Source organism: Columba livia, chromosome 3 (genome assembly GCF_036013475.1).
Source record: "Columba livia isolate bColLiv1 breed racing homer chromosome 3, bColLiv1.pat.W.v2, whole genome shotgun sequence".
In the NCBI taxonomy this organism is placed as follows: domain Eukaryota; kingdom Metazoa; phylum Chordata; class Aves; order Columbiformes; family Columbidae; genus Columba; species Columba livia.
Window position 1 is genome coordinate 98,693,023 of NC_088604.1, and position 20,239 is coordinate 98,713,261.

The window sequence follows — 20,239 nt, forward strand, 5'->3', positions numbered from 1 at the left end:
ATTTCGAAGGATTTTCATTTCTGAGGAGTCAGAAACAGACATTTGAGACTGTGGGACTATGGTTATTTAAAGACCTATTTTACCTTAAATTCTTAGCTAAGTTTTACCTCTTCTTGACAAGGGTACAACAGGTTCTTCTGACTACGGCACACACAGAACAGCCTTCTGGGAAATGGGTAATGCTATTAATTTTTTTTTTTTACCATGTTCCAGTTATGACTCAGGCCCCTACTGCACGGAACAGACCCTGGTAATTGTTCAAAAGAATTTACAGTCTAAGTATAAAACAAAACACGACCGATGAGTATAAAACAGTACAAGGAAAAAAATATAAGGTAAAGGGGTTGCTAGTTCCCTCACATACATTTGTAAGCAGCAGATTAAGTGAATGAAAATTTGAAGAAGTGCAAAAATAAGAGAGTTGCTCCATCAGCAATGTCAGTGAGAGCGGTGGTGTTTTCCTCACTCCTGTTGCATTAGGAACCCTGGCTGTTTGGCTTACTGTAGCATCTTCTTATGGAACTCAACAAAGGAATCTCTAAATAAATTTCCCTGAAATTAGGGAGGAAAAAAGCAACTTTTCCCTTGTCAGCAAACTCAAAGGAAAAGTGAGCGAAGACATCATGTCTTCCCCTGGGCCTTTGTGCTTATGTTAACTTTTGATTAACCAGAAAAGGTAATTCAGAAGAGGAAGCCACACCTTTTCTTGGGAGTCTGACATTTACAGGTAACCATTTCCCAATGTCCATAGAATATTCCATCTGTATAGGCTTCACTGAAATCAATGAGCTGAAGGTAAAATAATTCAAGATCAGTGATTTCATTTTTCACTTGCCTCAGCTCTGACCTCAGCATGAGGACATAAATTACATATTTTGTACAATGCCAAAATTGGAAAATACATAACTAAACTATTGGGCAGCAGTTATAAATAACAAGAGGAAGTACTTCTTCCACACACACACACAACCAAATTGGAAAACTTACTGCAAGTTATAGAAGCCAAAAGCATAAAAGTATTTAAAAAAAAAAAAAAAAAAGAGAGACACTTCATTGAGCATTGTGGTCCAGATGCAACTTTCAGCATAGGAATTCCACAAACTGCCATCTGAATTCGTGTCAACAGGAAGACTCACTCCATGCTTAGCACATTTCCTACACCTTATTCCTAAGCATCTACAGTCTGACATTGTCAGAGAGGACCATGGTTGAATGCAGCCACTCCTAAATTCTTAGGGTCATTTTATTTTGTAGTATTCAGCAGCTATCTGCTATAATAAGGAACAGTAAACTATTTACTATAATATCTCTATTTAATATAAAGGAACGTCTCATTCTTCTGCCTCCTGAAAGCTGCATGGTATTGACTTTTTCATAAGCCTGACACATAATCATGGCACAATGCCAACAAAACTTAAATACAATTTTTATTCTGACCATCATCTGTGAATAAGGCACCTAACCCACATATTTCTAATATGGTCTTTAATTTCTACTAACCTAATTTGTATTGCTTTCAAGCATAGATAAAGATTATTCCATCAACAAGTTCATGAAAGAAATCACAGTAAATATAAAAAGCCCATGCAGTTTTAGTATTGTGAGCGTATTACTCACAAATCATCAAGAGATTTCAAACTGAAGAAAATAAAACATGTGCATGTTTGCTTTTGAACAGATATACACATGTTATGCCAGAGAAACAACAGAACACATATAAGCACGTATTACCTGGGCTTCAAGAAAGCAGCAATAATATACTGCCTGAGGGTTAGAGGCACATTCTAACATTGTTACATTGCCCAAAGCTGGGCCAAACCAAAGCATCACCTTAGAGTATTATGTGATTAGGACTTTTAAAATCATTATGAATGATAAAATTAATTTTAGAGAGTATACAAACAAGTCACAGTTTCTTACAATGGAAGTAAGATTTTGTACTATTGCCACTTTTAATCACGATATAGCACAATTCAGACTGTCTGTAACATGCTCTCTTCCCAGGCAATTTTCAAGCAGCCAGCAAAGGCTTTCCGTTAATAGAGAGCAGAAAGCCAGCTCCACACTACCCTGACAGAGAGAGAGGTCCCAAAGTGTTCTCTATGAGGCACATAAGAGTTCAGGTTTTCTTCCTAAAAAGCTCTGCCTCCAATGGGTAAAAAGACCTAGAATCCAGAAAATATCTCCTGTACAATGGTTCCCATAGCTCCTGTCCACAACCCAGAGCTCAACAGTGACCAGACTCCATAAACTCAAGGCCTCAAATTCCTTCATTCCATAATACGCCACCTCCACATCCCAGTGGTATCAAGCACAGCATCTGATTAACATAAATACATACTGGTTCCCATAGAAATCCGTTATGTTTATATGATCAATATTAGGCAAGCATATCAAGTGCTTTCATACCTCAGGTCAAGTAGTATCTCATGGGAACTACATATGGAATTTATTTAGGTGAACTGAATGTAACAGCAGGGGAGGAAAAAAAAAATAAAATCACATATACTAAGCAAAACCAAGCAAACAAAAGAAGTATTCTCCCCCAAAATATCAATAGGTTGAGAAGGAACACCTTAAATAAAACTGCTTTTTAGTATTTGAGTTGTATCTTAATTTCTGTTGTTCTTTGAAGTGCGCTCATTGCTCTGCATGTGGACTCTAACACTAAATACTACCTTTCCAATCGTTATATATGCTGTGTATACACAACAAAAGACAATACTTCAAAGCTCAACAAAAGGAAGTATAAGCATCCCGTGTTATCAGATGTGCCTAAAAATGGTTCTTAACAACATTTACCTGTGAGCATACTGGTGTCAGCAAGCTCAGCACTAGTGATGGGTACATTGGGACCATCCTCTTCATACGCTTTCAAAATGTACTTCTCAATTACACCTATGACCCCAGCAGGTTTGTCCCAGGTGACCTCAATGCTGTAACCATTTATACTGTGAACTCTTGAGGGAGTTGGCACATTTTGTGGAACTGTAGAAGGATAAAATAGAAAATAGAGAAAATGGCAGTTCTAAGGAGACTATTGCCCCTATTCTTCACTTTTAATGGCTGCAGTAAATCAGACTCAACCATTAGCATAAATACAATTTATTAGAGTTGTAACTTTTCAGCATTGATTTAATATGACGGCACATCTTGAGCTATTCCGTTTAAGCTATATTTCAAAACCATCAAAACTCCATCTACATAACATGCCTTCTTATCTTGTTGTGATTTTCTAAAAACATTCGATGTATCAAACACATTTAAGCATCACTCAAAGAGAGCAGGTGCATTGTAGGTAGCTAACAAGTTCAGGCATTATAATCATATAACTGAATGAAGCAAGACAGTATTGCAACAGAGAACAGTTTGATATTTATCTCTCAGATATCTGGGCCACAAGATGCCACAACTATATACCAATTCTAAAAATGTGCATTCTTATTTACGAAAGTACTTTAAAAAATCTAAGGTCTTCCATTTATTTTCATATTTCCACGATGTCGTACAACTGTCTCAGGGCAAAGCAGATATTTGTGAGGCCTTTTTGCAAATTCCGTTCATTCTGATAATTCCATATTACAAAAAGGAAAAAAAAAAAGGAAAATTAAGATGTTTAAAAGAATTGGAAAGCCAAGCTCATATATGCATGCAGTTGCTAATAAAAAATCATCCTATTTCACATAACCTTTAACTATTTATTAGATATTGCTATACCAAGTAAAGGTCTGGCCAGTAACAACTTCATCACAGATGACTGCACAAGGGATGCAGAAGAAAGGCCCAAGGAACACTATGGCAGGATGATGGATGACAAGTTTGCTGTAAATGCATGTGGACTCCCTAGCCCTGTTGATGCTCATTTGCTTTTCTCACCATCAAATAACCTGTATTTTTTTTGCAATTTTATTGTTTAGTTTCATTAAATATGAATGCAGCCCTGGTTTTTCTAAGAAGGGCACCAGAATGGAAAGTATAAAAATATCTAGAAGTTGTGATTCTTGTAAACTGTGATACTCTAGGAAAGCTTCAGTTACTACAGTAATGTATTGGTCTTACTAGTTCTGAAGTGTATCACAGGGCAAGGTAAGGTACTGTATAGCAGATGGTGTTCTCATAAGGGACATAACAAAACCAACTCAAATATAATTAAATAGCGCAATTATTCTCCAGCCCTGGGGAACGTGTAGCTGCTCAATGCTGTGGTCAGCTTGCAAACATGAAATTATGGTAAATCTTATAGTTGTCAGACAGTTGATAAGAAAATAGGCATGAATTTTCTGTCTTCTGGGTGGTACGCAAAATAATGACAGTAAGTTGTATAGGAATGCATCTGCAAGTCCGATGCTTATGTAGGTATCATATCATTCTTTAAGATCATACATTGAATAACTTCCACCAAAAGAATTCTCTGTGTCAATTAAATGTAATTAGGCTTCAATTTACAGAAGAGACAAAGTTGATGAAATAAATCATGCACAACTATAAATCTTCAAAAGCTTTGCAAAAACATGGAACAGAAAAGATCTTTTAAATTTTCTTCAGAAAACATATGAAAAAAATTATCTTTAAGGCTCAGGAGGTATTATGTTCCTACTTTGAAACCTTCTCCACAAGCCATATGCTGCTTTCATAGTAAACAGTACCACATTTTCACAGACAATCTATGGGATACTTGTTTAAAGAATCCTCATTCAGCAGCCCTGAGCAGTGGACCAATGTGCAGGTAATGGAAAGAAAAACTTTCACAAGACCACCTTCTCTCTAACAACTACATGCATTCTTATCTTCCACAGCTTGTGCCTGCTGTCCCAGTATCTACTTTCCCTATGCTTGATTTTGTATCGCTAAGATACACATGGGAAAATATAGATTTACTTACTCCAACGGACTCCTGTAACGTGAGGTTAGATGTGCATGTATGAACACACCTAGATGTAGGGCTGTTCCTACTCAGTTAATGCAGTTCAATCCTTTCACATTCTTTGCTCTTACACAACTATGTAATCTAATCCATATCTGGAAAAGACTTTGAATTATGTGTGGAAAATACTTGCCTGAACACTTTATAGTAGCTGACAACAGTAATTTGGTAACTATTCAAAGCATAAAACAGTTTTGCGCCTTCAGAAACGCTATGTAACTTAGCCTACTCAACATTGTTGTCATGAGATTTTCCCCAGCCTGATCTTAACAGCTAACAAAAAATGGGAATAAGTAAGACTTAAAATTATATTTACCTGATTCTCTTGTACGAACACGGGTCCATGCACTAGATACTGATCCTCCTTCATTTGAGGCAATGACCCTATAAAGATATTCTTCGAAAAACACAGAGAAGGATGGAGAAGGAAAAAAAAAAAAAAAAAAAAACCGGTGAACATGGTAATACATTAATACAGAATGAAATAAAAATGTATTTCATTTAAGGAACCAATGTGTTACCTGTAAATGGTTGTAGGCCACTCTCATAAACACTCTGCTCTTTTCCTCGGTAGATCAGGATGGAGTCATTTCCCCTGCAGTTAACAGCACTGTCAGTTGATGGGCATCCATCCAGATTGACTCTGACAGCACTGCTGGACACAGATGCCAAGTTAACGACAGCACCTTGTGTAAATTTGACATCCTTCATGCAACCACCGAAACCTAGCAAACAGTAAGGGATTATTATCACATAAAGAGCTTCAGTCATTAATTAAGAATCACTTTTGTTCTTTCCAATTCTGTATTTTCAGCATTAAAGACTGTAATGTGAATATGTTGACTTCCAACATGACATTCTGTTCCCCCTTTCAAGACACTAAGCTGGTAAAAATTCCTGGTATTCTAGTGTTGAATTCCTGTTTTACTGAACTAGACTTTCATTGTTATCAATTCCATCCCATGAGGAAACAGCTTACTGTTTGCTGTTCTGTCACTTCTTTAAAATTATTACTGTAAAAGTGACTCTGAATTTGAAAATCAGCTTTCTGCTGCTTGTCAATATTTTGTTAATATACACTCTTCCTCTAACTGAGAAGAATATATAGATTAAAAATATAATTAACTTCAGGAGATCATAGAGGTATATCAGTTTATCCTAATGGGGATATAGCTGGTATGCTGTTTACAAACATACTCTAGAAATATAACTCCAAACTGTTCATTTATGAGAAAAAAAAATAAGTAACCTCATTATATATTTATTTATATATGTACATATATATATATATATATATTTCTGTGAGTGTGTATAACGTTCCTATCAACACTACAAGTATGATAAATTAGTTACTTGCAGTAAAACACCACTACAAAATTTCAGTATGCAATTGTTCAAATTTCTGTATATTTCTGTGACTTAATGTAAAACAAAACTAATAAACTGATAAAAAAATATTCTCAGATCTAAGTACAGCAGTTGCTCTTTAATGTAAACCCAAACTAAACAGTAACCACACTGAAGACTCCAATCCATTGACGAATTAAATTTGTAAATTAAAAATCAGCCTCTCAAAGATCAGTGCTCTTTTTTAGCTTTGTGAAAGCATCACATTTATATCCTATGTACTTTTATTGCAAGATGGCAGAGCAGAGTAATGTTTGCACCTACTCTGAGAATCTAATATCCATAGATAGTCCATGCAAAAAGTAAGGGGCACTAAAGGTAAGTACCCATTTTGAATCATCCTCTAAAAGACCTTCCCTCTCCACAATGCTAGGAATTTAGCCAAACTACTCCTTAGAATGAATACATCCCCATTGAAGCTCAACTCGTACTCCACAGTAATCTGCTCAGGTTCTCAGGCAGCCTGTGGCAAAGGAAAGAGTAGCCCCAGCCTGCATGAGCATCTTAATCATTAGACAAAATGATGTTGTCTAACTTGCAATGAGATGCACACTGTACAACCTATTTTAATACATTATTTTTAGTAGCTTTTTAGCTGCATTTCTCAATATTTGAAGATTTCTGACTGTCATCAGTCAAATAATCTCGTTGCTCTCAGGTAGTTGCAGAATAAGTAAAGACAGTAAAAATTCTCACAAACATTCCTGCCAGCTCCTCTCTATCTTGGCCTCTCAGGAGAGCATGTGATGGGTCATGTGAAGGCCCACAGACCCTAGCTGAAAGTTCTTAGAATAAAGTTGGAACTGACATGGAGGTGGAGTGCAAGAAGGATATTTTTCCCTTATTTGCTGTGATTAAAACCATATTCCTTTATTCAAAACTAATTACTAAGCAGCCATTAATGGAGAAAACTTTTTCTAAATACTTAATACACTGAGAAGGTCTCCATATTGTATTATCATACCATTACATCATTACAGTCCTAAATAAAAATATGTTTAGAAGCTGTAATGCCTAATCTTCCTCATCTAAATCTAAATTTAGGGACACACAAGCACGTTTTTATCTTCAGACGCTCTGAATATAAATTCACAGCCACCATCTTATTTTGTCACATGCTGAGGAGGCATGGTGAAAAAACTAATGTTTATTGATGTGCCTCAATATGCCCTCAATTCTTTGTTCACAGATCTCTTTGCTGCAGGAGTTGCAAATGCATCCACTCATGAGGCTATACCATCTGCTACAAGGCAACACTGACAGGGTACGACTGACCAGCTTCTTTTGGGCCATAAGTATTATGCACACAGAACCTGGAGGAAGAGTATAATATATGTGATGCCTACAGCTGGAAGAACACTTACAACAATATTTTTCAGCTAGCTGTCAATGCTAGTGCATGGATTTGATTCAAACTATTTTATAGCTGTGAAATCATGAGGCTTCAATGCAGCTCTGCAGAGCTTACTTGAATGCACGCATACAATGCCAGCTCATATATTCAAAGCCACTTATTAGATTCCTTACTAATCACTTACTAACTGACTGCTACTTATTTGCCCACAGGATCTGAAAAATACACCATGGCTAATTAATAGTTTCATAAGAAATGAAAAACCCCACTCAAACCATAAAGAGAGCTAGTTTAATAGACACTTTTTGACGACATTTCATACAGTAGATCCTTTTTTGGAGGCCATAGGCATCAGGGTGTAATTGATGCTTCTCTTTTTTCCTTAGACATTTGATCTGTTCCAGAACTGAAGGGTCACAGTCATGGCTAAAAGCATGACCATCTCCCCTCTTCCTGAAAACATGGAAAACATCATGGTAACATAGCCAAAATCCAAATTCAGGGTTTTATACTGCCTTCATTTTCTAGACCAGAATCAATATCACCTAAACAAGGACCCATAAACTCTCAACAATTCTTCCCCGTGGCAGCTTTCAGCCTCATTACATTGATTTAAGCTATGTTTACTGTCTTCCACTGTTTTTGCACTCCAGATCTGTGAGCAGCACAAGTTGACCAAGTGAGACAAGTTTATCTGAACTGGCATTCTCTGGTGCAGATTTGAAGTCTTCTGGGTGGGCACCTCAGATTACCATTTGATGTTCTCCAGTTCCTCTCCTATGAGTTAGATTACTTCAGATATCACTGGGTTGGAAGAATTTTTAAAGCATTACAAAAGGATCAGAATTAAGTAAAGCTGGATGGGTAAGGATAACTGGTAGTTAAAGCAAAAACGGGTGGGAGGAAAAATTCATGTTACATATTCATGTGTTTACACTACCAGCAACAGAATGTCCACCTTGTGCATGACACCAGTTTTTGAATAACCTACGTTCTCCTTGGTGTCACCTTACCTTGTTCTAACCCCAGTTCTTTATAAAACTTCTGAATCTCAGGTGGGATTCCTCCTATGTAGATGGGTGAGTTTACTTTCAGCTGCTGAACACGGGGTTCAAGCGTCTGTTCTCGCAGTTCATTCATACTTGCTGAAACTATGGAGCCCTCCTTGTTCACGGTGACTTTGTTCCAATTTCCATCACAGTAAGATAGTCCTAACCAGAGATCCACTTGTGTAAAGATAATGCCAGTTTTTAAAAAGATGTTTAATATTCCACTTTTCAGTTCAATCTATATATTTTAAAACAGAGAAAATATTTTGAAAGATACATCACACACAAAGCAACAACACAGTTATTTTAAAAAGTATTCAAGGGAGTCATTGAACAAGATCAATGAACAATAAATTTTTATCTTCAAGATAGTAGAAACTACAATAATACTGTTTACACAAAACATGATAAATACAGCATACCAGTTAATTCAGACTATAGGAAAATATATTCTGATTTTTTGACAACTGACTTTGGCAGTAATATAACTAAGTAAAAAGAAAAGACAATGAACCAGGGCTGTTTTGCTTTTTTTGAGAGTGAGAAAACAGTATTTTATCTATCAATTCATTTTTTAGAAGAATATAACAAGATAATAAGGAAATGAAATGTCAGACCTGATTAAGGTCTTTTTAATTGGCTGGTGAACTCAATTTCAAATTTTTCCAGCATACATTGATTCTGTATTTCATCCTTATTCTTCTAAATCTTGTAAGAAAATAATTGTTTTTCTATGTGCTTTTAGAGATTAATGTGCCAGTTCTTTAATAGAAATATATGTTACCTAAACTTGCACTGCAAAAGTTTCCAAATGCTTTATTGCAGAACTGTTTATCCTAACCAAATGGAACACAACCGGGCTGAGACTGTAAATTGGCAGGTATAGAGCACTAAACACATAGATGATGAACTTGCGACTGAAAAATATGAATACATTCACAAAAAGGCATTTCTCGTTCCATGCCAAATTCTTATTAAATGAAACAAAAACTATGGATTTAATATAAATTCTTATCACCAGTATCAGCAAGATGGCATGTTTACTGATGTCTGTAATGTACTGATAACATTAATATTTCAGTATTTGTAATTGGATTGTATTTTCCTAATTGAGACCACAGTTGAAGGATAGACCTAGTACTTGAGATGTCACGGGCAATACAAGTCCTTTTCCAAAGTGCACACTGACTGCTTGCTCATGAGACAAAGGGATTGCATTTATTTGTTTCTTTGGGACCACAACTTTTCATATTTGCATGAGTTCACAGCCTTTTGTAGCTAAGGACTCTAAAACACAAGTAAAGGATAGATCATGGTGTCAATGCTGATGAGCATAGCTTGAATGAGCAGTCCACTGGACAAGTCACCATTTTTCTTCACTCATGAGAATTAATATGGAGCACACTGTGCTGGTGTGAAGTGTTCCAGCTGCATGACTACAGCAGCAGGGCAGCAAGTCTGCCCGAGCTGGAACCTGGAGGACATGGTGTTTGACACAGGGTCACTACTCAGCACATCCCTTGTCCAATTTACTCATCTTTGCATAGTCTTAAAGCAGAAAGAGCACGATGCTTTTGCTTCTTGTGATGACCTGGACTGACATTTAGAATGCCCAAGTGCAGCTAGAGATAGGGAACCACTATTCACTTTGAACTGTTCTGCATCATGACGATAAAAAAGTAAAGTCCTGCATAGATCTGGCATTCTCTCTGGTACTGAGCATAGATTCAGGAAATCAAGAGATAAATTGTTTGCTCTGGATATAATTCTGGGACTACTTTAAAAAATTCTTGATTGTTAATCTGTCCTTGGAAAATATATTATGACATTAAGCCAAAAATGCATGAATGTAATCTTATTCTTCTGCCAGATGTGTCAGTTACCATCTCTCAACAGACTGAGACAATTTAACTTTATTATAAGAGCATTATATGACAGCTCCAAACTTGAGCAGTTTCTCTGCTTGATAGTTAAAGGTATACATCTTTTTTAGTATTTGAGGTACAAAGATTAAGCATCACTGAAAAATTTTATTAATATTGTTGTCTATGCACACAATTCTTATTTTGGTATACCTGAGCACGCAACGTTGGAATTAGGAAAGCCAAAACTTAGCTTGAATATGGGAGACAACATGAGAGGCAAGAAGAGCTTGTATAGACACATGGGCAAGTTCAACATGCTGCTGGTTACTAGTGGCATTGCTCAGAGACTGACACGTGGACCTATTCTAATAAAAATTTTGTTAATGATCCGGGCAATAGGATGGAGTGGACTCTCTGCAAGTTTGTCATTGTTAGCGAATGGGGCTGCAACTGGTTGTGTAGACATAGAAAGCAGCTTTGAAGAAAAGGACTGAGGGTCAGGATGTATTACAAATTGAACACAAGGCAGCAACGTACCCTTGAAATTATGAAGGCCAGCCATGCACTGGCTGTATTAGAAATAAGGTAAACAGTGGGTCCAAGGAGATTATTCTTCCCCTCTATTCATCACGTGTAAGACCACATCCAGACTACTGTATGCAGTTGTGGACATTCCAGTATAAGAAAGATATTGACACACTGGAGTGAATTCAGTGGAGGGGCACCAAGTCAGTCAGAGACTGAGTACCTAATGTATGAATTGAGGTTGAGAAAACAGGGTTTGTTCAGGAAAATAACTTAACTGTTCAACTACCTTATGGGAGGACACAGAAGACAAACCCAGACTCTTCTCAGAGGTGCATACTGAAAGGATAAGAGGCAAAAGACAAATTGTAACAAAAGGAATCACAGTTAGATAGATATGAGAATTTTTTTTTTTTTTTTTTTTCTGTAATGAGGATGGTCAAAGATTGGAACAGGTTGTGGAATTTGAGAAGCTGTGGACTGTTCATCCATAGAGAGACACAGAATACTGAAACACAAAATGCCTGGAGAAACCTTATCAAACTTAAGTTGGTCCTGCTTTTAGCAGAGATTTGGAATAAATAAGTCCAAAAGATCCCTTCGACCAAAATTATTTTGTACTTCTGTATTTTCCTTCTCTTCAGGGACTAGTCCCTACCTCTCTCAATCTTCTTATAAACATATGATTTTGAAGATGAAACTAATATCCAGCCATAGCTCCAAGAAAAAACACTCAGATAGGAGTTCAGCTGCACTGGAGGCTGAATGACACTATGTTGAACTTTCCATCCAAAAGTCTCAATGAATGTTGAGCTATGAGACTGATTATGGCTTCAGCTACTTTGAACTGGGAAGTCATCCTGAGATTCAGGGTTATCAGCAGAGACAAGCAAGAGACTTAAAAGAACTTGGCAATGACATTCAGTTTGTGAGACCTTTGAAAGAAACAGTACATGGTACCAACGTTGATCTTGTCTTTCCAGTTCAAAATCAGAAAGTTTAAAAAGATGTTCTGTACTGGTACCAGCTGACAGCAGATGCCCAAACACAGACACCTCAACAGCCTCCTCAGAATCAGTCAGTTTTTAATGGAAAGGGAAAAGGAACCTATTCCTCACCCCAGATGGAGAAATCACTGGTGAGTAATAGGAATATCACCTTCATAAGTCCCATATGAGTACCAGTCACTTCTTTGCTACTTAGAAGATTTTGAGTCCCCAAAACATTTATTTCACACCCCTCCTTAGCTCCATCATAGATAACATTTTCATCTTGGACATTAGTTATTTTTCTTCATGTAGCTACTTAAGTGCAATAATTTTGAAAAATTTCCTACAGGACTTCTTTCTTACTTTGATCCTTTGCAGAGGAAAATCACAACATCCTCATATGTAAGCTCAAGAAGTGGAGTACTGCGTCCAGTTCTGGGCTCCCCAGTTTAAGAAGAATAAGGAATTACTGAAGGGACTCCAGCAGCGGGCTACGAAGATTATGAGGGGCATAGAGCACCTTTGTTATGAAGAGAGACTGAGAAAGCTGGGTCTGTTCAGCCTGGAGAAGAGAAGGCAGAAAGGGGATCTCATCAATGCTTATAAATATCTCAAGAGTGGATGTCTCAAGTATGGGACCAGACTCTTTTCAGTGGTGCCAAACAATGTCAACAGACACAGACTGAAGCACAGGAGGTTCCATCTGAATATGAGGAGAAACTTGTTTACTTTGAGGGTGCCAGAGCCCTGGAACAGGCTGGCCAGATAGACTGTGGAGTCTCCTTCTCTGGAGACATTCAAGGCCCACCTGGACACGTTCCTGGGCAATCTGATCTGGGTGAACCTGCTTTAGCAGGTGGGTTGACTAGATGATCTCCAGAGGTCCCTCCCAACCCCAACCATTCTGTGATTCTGTGATCTCCTGAATTTGACATCAGGTTCATCAGTTACAATGTCTTGGGAGCTGATGCCACCATCGCACATTAAATTGGCAGTGCTTAGGCTTTCACTGCTGTTGAAGTGGTCAGCATCAAGATCAGTAACGCAATCTCTACCACCAGTCACAAATACGTTCTTTCAATCACAATCTCATGAGGAAACACATGACAGAATGAGAGCCAGTGATTCGTACTCGTTTTTCTGGTCACAGTTTGCTCATAATTATTGTGCCTGGATTAAAAAAGAATCAGACTGACCTCTCTAGCTTGAGTTAATTTTCAGGGCATGGAAGTCATAGAAGAAGTGACCTTTACACAGAGCACCTTCCTAGCACATTATTTTGTCTTGGGTGGAAGACAAGACAGAGTCTTTGGCTGTTTGATAGCAGGCTGGCCATGTGTCTGGTTCAGTTATTCCAAAACCATAAAGCTAATAAGAGAGCTGTGACCTATGCAAAGGGGAGGGTCAGGGAATACCATCTTACACTGGCACTCAGGATAAGTGGTAAAGCTTCTAATCTGCTTTGCAATGCAAGTGTCTGCTGACCAAAGCTCCTAACAAAGACATCGCAGCTCATGCGCAACATGCTACACACCTCATTTTCACTTTCTATTAACCTTTTTTTGTGAGCTCAAGTGTATGGAAAAACCTTCTGTCATCATTATGTATGTGCAGAACAGAAAGCTGCAAGGGTTGGAAAAGCATGTGTATACTCATCCTCTCTAAAATTCCTCACCTAAAGGCTAAGGAGATGTTGAGGTCAGGAGAAAAGTAAGATTTAAAAAAAAATCTACTTGGGTTAGGATAAATTATAAGAAAATTATTTAAACACAGTTTTCAGTGCTAAAAAAAGTAAATAATAATGAAAAAAAAAAGCCAAAAATCCAGAAGTATGAGTAGAGATGGAAAGTATTGTGTGTACCTACTTTGTGCTTTTGGCTGTACTTTCAATCTATTAAGTCCCCTTTTTCCTTTACAGTCATAAACTGTTTTGTCATATTTCTGTTAGTCTTTCACAAAGCAATAGAAAGGAAAAAAAAAAAAGGATCACATACCACAAGAATCTCCAGAAATAAACAAACCCCATGTTTTACCCATGTTTTACCCCATGAATATTGTTCATGTAAATAGTGCCCCTGTACTGTGAATTACAGAGATATAAGTCTTCTCAGTTTCTTTTCAATGTACAGGATCTTATGCTATTAGCTCATGATCTTGGTCATTACTTGATGGCAAAACTATAGTAATAACACAATTATCAAGACTTGTTATTGCAATTCATTATAATTTTTAACGAAAGCTGCTTGAAAAGATGAAGCAATCAGGTCTAGCAGAATCAAAAATCCAGGAAAAAATGATCTGCTGGAAAAGTCAGTAACATAAAAAGTAAATACAGAGTAAATTATAGTTGACCTGAGAAATAGAAAAAATATATTTATATGTTCTAGGTCAGAAGTTTAAAAGAAAAGGCACATTAGCTATAATGTCATGAAATAAAACAGGCTGTGACATGACAGACATTAGCAAAACAGCTACATAATAATAAAAAAATATATGAAATTCAATAAAAATGAAGGGCAGATTAGGTTATAAAAAGTAACAATACCCTCAAAAAAGTCTGAATGTCAATAATTTTTTCTTGGATCAACTGAAAAGAGATACTATTTTCAATCTAATATCTACTAGTTGGTGTAAGTAGTAACTATAGTTGACCCATTAAGTAGTGGTAAACACTGTCTAATTATGTTCAAAACTCTTGGGGGAAGAAAAATACGAAAATCCAGAGCCATGTAACTAAATAAATTTGAAAAGCTGCAACAAACACATTCACCCTTAAACAAAATACTGGAAAAGATTGAAGCACGAGTACTCCTGAGCTTTACGAGTCTTATTTCAGAGACACAAACAAGGAAGTTTATATGCCTGTTTCGCAAGTGTGCTTAATACAGGATTTGTGCAGCTTCCTCTACAGCGTTGGGAAAACAGTGATAGAGATGAGATGGGATTAAGCTGGACCACTAATTTCTGTGTATATGACAATCACTGTTTCGAATCAAAATTAAGAAATCCTATTGATTATTGAAAACTACATATACCTTAAAGAGAAAGCTTTATTAGGAAACCAAACAATTTCTATCATTAACTTCTTGATTTACAATTGATTTGATTTTGTTCTAATATGAGAACTGGGAAATGGGGCAACTTTATACTTTCCCAGGAATGAACTAAAAGCTTTTAATACATGTCTTATTCTTTTTTCTAATTGCTTTTAATTCAGCAAAGAGAATAATTCTTCTTTTCTGATATTGATATCTTTCTTATTTATGATAAAAATTACACAACTAACTTATTCTGCACATTTGTTGGAGTCTTTTTGCTCCCCTTACACTTTGCTGTGCACAGCATTTTTAAAAAGTAAACCACTAAATTAACTATTATTTGAAATTTCTTTAAACATTGGACATATCATAGAAGACAAAAATCACATGTTATATCTGAATATAGTTATTTGTATTTCTGAACTCACTGCAAGATAATCTGGGCCATCTTCATTGTAAACAAACAAAAGCAATCCATTCAGTTGATCTGTTCTAAATTTGAATGAGATCTCAAATTCCAGGCCACCACTGAAAACACCCGAGTGTAGCTCCAGGAATCCTTGAAAGAAAGTAAATACGTGCATACATTAATCAAACACATAAATAAAGAGGTTCAAGAAACCAAAGCAAAAGCCTAGGCACTGCTTTCTACTTTGACTTGAAGAACCCAAAGGTTTCAGAATCAAAGGTTACAATTTTATCACTGGGCTTTGTAAAGAACAGTTATCCATAATGTACTGCAACAAACCAAAATGGTGCAATGTCCTAAATTTTGCTTCCTGTCATCTTCTGGTACATTACAGGAATCTGTGTCTCTTCAAATGTGAAACTTCACCTTTTACATGCATATCAAATCTGCATGCAGCTACAGCAGCACTACCCCTCTGTGAGTGCAATTCTTCTTCCATATGGCAGCCTCCCGTAAACCCAGAAACCAAATTTTAAACCATTAAAAAATAATCCTAGATAACTAATTTGAAAAGCAGAATATTGCAGTACTTTTGATGTTATCACTTTTTATATCTCAAGATCATGCTGGGTTAGTGCAAATTTTACAGAAAATTACCTTTGCCAAGAAAATGTGCACCTTCAGAGAAGACAAGTGGGCATCCTTCCCAAATATGATAGACATTGTTGTGCTCTTCAGCATCCTGCCAGTTCAGAGATTCCCAGTTCTCATAGGGAGTATGCACTTTTTTCAAAAATATGTCACTGAGACACCCCACAAATCCTTTCTGGACTATCATCTTCATCCCTGCAAAAAGAAAAATAACTTTTTTAAGTCAATCACCTGCAACTAAACACTGGGATTAATTTCTGTGTTTTCTACATGCTCATCATATCTTTTATGTCCGTGTGTGCACTGATAATCAGCCAACAATCAACTTCATAAAGCTGATCTCCAAGCTAAATCCAGATTTCCGAATGGGTATAGTCACTAAAGACAGCAGCTACTGCTATGTAGCTGGAAAATATTAAACATTTTGAGATTTTGCATACAAGTATTTTCAAATCAACAGCACAAATCTACTCCATGAAGATTCCAAGGGAAGTTTTCGGATTTACCCTCCTTAAACAAAACAATGATTATGAAGAAAGGTATGAAATTGCTGAATAGAAACAGACAACACTGCAAGAGCTAAGTCATATGAATACATTTTTAGAAGCTTCATCAGGAAGTTTTTATTTCGTTGTTTGGATAAGAAATAGTTGTTTATGGCTGCTAACTCTTCCCTTGCTGTGGCAAAAATATAAAGCAAGTTTTAGAGATGGCCTTCTCTTGAATGCTATTTATAGTCAATCTCATTTTTATTATTTAGCTAAGATTTCAGAAGTGGGCATCCTTGATTACTTTATAAACCACAGTTTCAGAAAAACACATGAACGTATTTCTGGTTTTAGTATAGTGACATAAGGAAGAAAAAGAGGGAGTTGTGCGCTAGTGTACATCCCATCAAGCCATCAACTAAATTTCAGATCTTTATCAGTGGTGGGAATACAAACTGAATAAAACAGTTTGGCTTTCAGGTAAATATGAAAAAAAAACAAATAAACAAACAAAACAACAACAAACACAAAAGCCTGCATACGAATCCACTGAGAACAGCTGATTATATAATGGTTTTGTATGCAGTCACCTCTCTGTTATCTGCTGGTAGAATATACACTTGGCATATATACTAAGTTTATATATGAAAACATATGTTTATTGATTCTTCTGGAAGTCAGCTACAATCCAGCTCCACATAAATACAGCTGTAGAATACAGATATATTCGTATATCACTGAGTTCAATGCAACAACCCCTGCAGGATTCAAACTCACACCAAAACAGGCCAGCATGTTGCATCCCTGCATCCAGGTGGAATGTATTACCCTGTGCTTAAGCTAGTAATACTAATATGTATGTGTATTTTGGAACAGAATTTTGGAATCTAGAATGTAAAACAGACCCATAACTTTCACATGCATATCAGTTCTGTCTATAAAATTCATTAAAATATACACAGACCACATACATGGCTTTACGGCTGATGAAATCAACTACATAGATATTTTAGTCTATCCCGAAATATAAAATTCAAGAAACTGTCCAGACTTTTTTTTTAGTAAAACAATTGTGTAAATAATTATGCAAATTAACTACTGTCCTTATGTTTCTGACACAACGTCAATACTCCCCACAGTACTGCAAAGGCAGTTAACTCAGTGGCACTGTATTGGATTCGTCAGATTACATAGACCACAGTCATACTCACCTACATCCTCTCTCACAATAGTATAACCCTGTGGAAGGCCACCAACAAAAACTCCGGTGTTCTCTCCAATAATGGTACTGCCACTAGTTGCTAAGGAAGAACCTGAACAAAATAAGTCATTATTCTTGCGTTTAATGCTTTCAACAGATTTTCAACTCAATAACAGAATATTTACATTTGAGAAAAGAGGCTAATGTAACATAATATCCTACCATTTGCCCATACATATCCTGGAAATATTTACAACTCCATTTTACAAAAGAATGTTAACACAATAAAAGTCACAAGCACAAAAATACAAACTCCTCATACATAGTATTAAATTACCAAAGATTTGCAGTGGACAGACACCTCGGATGCACAAACAAAACACTAGTGATTTTGTCAGAAAATTGAGTGAATTTTTTGCTGTATGGATGAAGACAAGCAGTGGAAAAATATGCAAGTGAACAACACCCTGAGAAATACTAAAATAATAAAGCAAAATGGAACTGAATGATTACCTGTGTACTGCCCATCCACTGTGATATTTCCCAGTGCTTGAATTCTTGTAGCAATTATTTGGTGCCAAGTGTTATCATTGTACTCTTTGCCACCATCATTAGTTGGAGTGACTGCTACTGCAGATCCCTTTTTATTAACAGAAGAATCTGATTTAAAATATTTTCAAAGCAGAATATAAACTTACACCTTACTCTCTATACCACTCTGCAATATATAACATCTAAAAATAAAGACAAAAGTCCTCTACTTCTTTTGGAATACTGAATTACGTTTAGGACTGATTCCACCACTAAATTGACCTTCTCAAATAATAAATGAGGGACCAAGAATCTAGTTCAGTTTCTATTAAAAATAGAAACCCCTGTGTCATTTCCCTGATAAAGACAAGGATGAGACACAAATTACTGAGGGTGGTGGGTGGTGTAGCTCAGATTTCTTATTTTTTATTTATTTTTTTAATAAAGTCTCTATTTAACTAGTTCATTAATTGCTGTGATTGTGAAGTTTGATGGCCATGACTCAACATGCCATCTACAGAAAGCAACTGCTTAGCAGGATTATTGACTGCAGTGCTTGTGTACAAGAAGGGATCCAAAAAAGAGATGTACTTGTAGGACAATATGAAGGCACGTGTTCTGTCTTTACTAACTGGGTATCAAAAAGACTTGAATTTTTAGGTGAAAGAGTATAATACATTTATGAAGGAAAAGGTCATGCCAAGAAATTCAGGGGAACAAATATAGGAGGTAGTTAATAAGGATTTTTTTACTTGTACAAGGAATGCTTGTAAAGATGTTTTTCATTTTAACTAGAATTTTTATTTGGTTTTATTAAAACAAAAAAAACAAATATAATTATAAGTGGGTGAATTAAGAGACATTCATGGCAAAACGCAGAGAAATCTTTCCTGACTTGCTGAGTAAGAGGGATATGACAGATGTTGTTGCCAAAACAAAGATCAAGACTGTAAACATCCAAACAAAATACCCCATAAATTAATGTAATGATGCAATAAAAATAAAATTAATGTATTTCAAGAATTTTGCTGAGATTTCTATTCAAATAGTTTTCCCAATAATTCCTGTAATACTGACTCAGGATCTTCTACCATACCTGAACAATGTGGGAAAGTAAAGTTACTCTATGTAATTCACAAAATACAATTGTCCTATGTAGCAAGCAACTACTGAACAGTAAGACCATTTTTTTGCATAGAGACTACATAATATTAAAGAATCATGACCTCTGCAGTTACTTTATGGCATAAGATAGGCTTCAAAAAAATCAGTTTCAAAAAAATATATAAAAGAAAAATAAAAACTTCCTTATAATTTGGGGAACTAGCTTGTTACTTTGCAGTTGCAAACAAGACAGTTCTGAATTTTCTTTTTCCAGATCTTCTAGTACTCTTTCTGGCTCAAGGACTTTATACTTATGCATATGAAGAAAACCTGTTGATAAAAACAACCACCTATTGTGATTAATACCAAAAAAGTCTTGTTAAAAATTTGTATTCTGCCTTTAGAGATGTGCATCTATTAGAAATTGCCTGTCAGTAAATAGATTTAAAAACACAATATACATTTTGAGTTGGGGACTGTCACTGTGTATCCTATGCATGAAATATATAGGATATGTACATGACAACAGAAAAAATATTTGCCCATTAATATTTACGGCATGTTTCCTACTCCATTCAGCCAGCATCTGGGTACTGAGGCTGTTTGTACAGCAGTACTCTGTCCCATGGTGACAATACAAAGCTATATATCCTTACATACTAATGTGCACTTTTTCATATACTATTTTTTATTGTCTTCCCTCC

General features: G+C 36.1%; 1 protein-coding gene across 1 annotated transcript in view; it reads right to left on the bottom strand.

The window, feature by feature from the left end:
* USH2A (usherin) overlaps positions 1–20,239 on the bottom strand; it is a 387,004-nt gene that overhangs the window by 226,845 nt on the left and 139,920 nt on the right. The window contains exons 23-30 of the mRNA XM_065058452.1: positions 18,414–18,540; positions 17,911–18,012; positions 16,218–16,406; positions 15,580–15,710; positions 8,699–8,972; positions 5,446–5,649; positions 5,241–5,321; positions 2,803–2,988 (exon numbers count right to left, since the gene is read on the bottom strand). Coding sequence (XP_064914524.1) covers positions 2,803–2,988; positions 5,241–5,321; positions 5,446–5,649; positions 8,699–8,972; positions 15,580–15,710; positions 16,218–16,406; positions 17,911–18,012; positions 18,414–18,540 — 1,294 coding nt within the window. The remainder of the gene's footprint in view (positions 1–2,802; positions 2,989–5,240; positions 5,322–5,445; positions 5,650–8,698; positions 8,973–15,579; positions 15,711–16,217; positions 16,407–17,910; positions 18,013–18,413; positions 18,541–20,239) is intronic.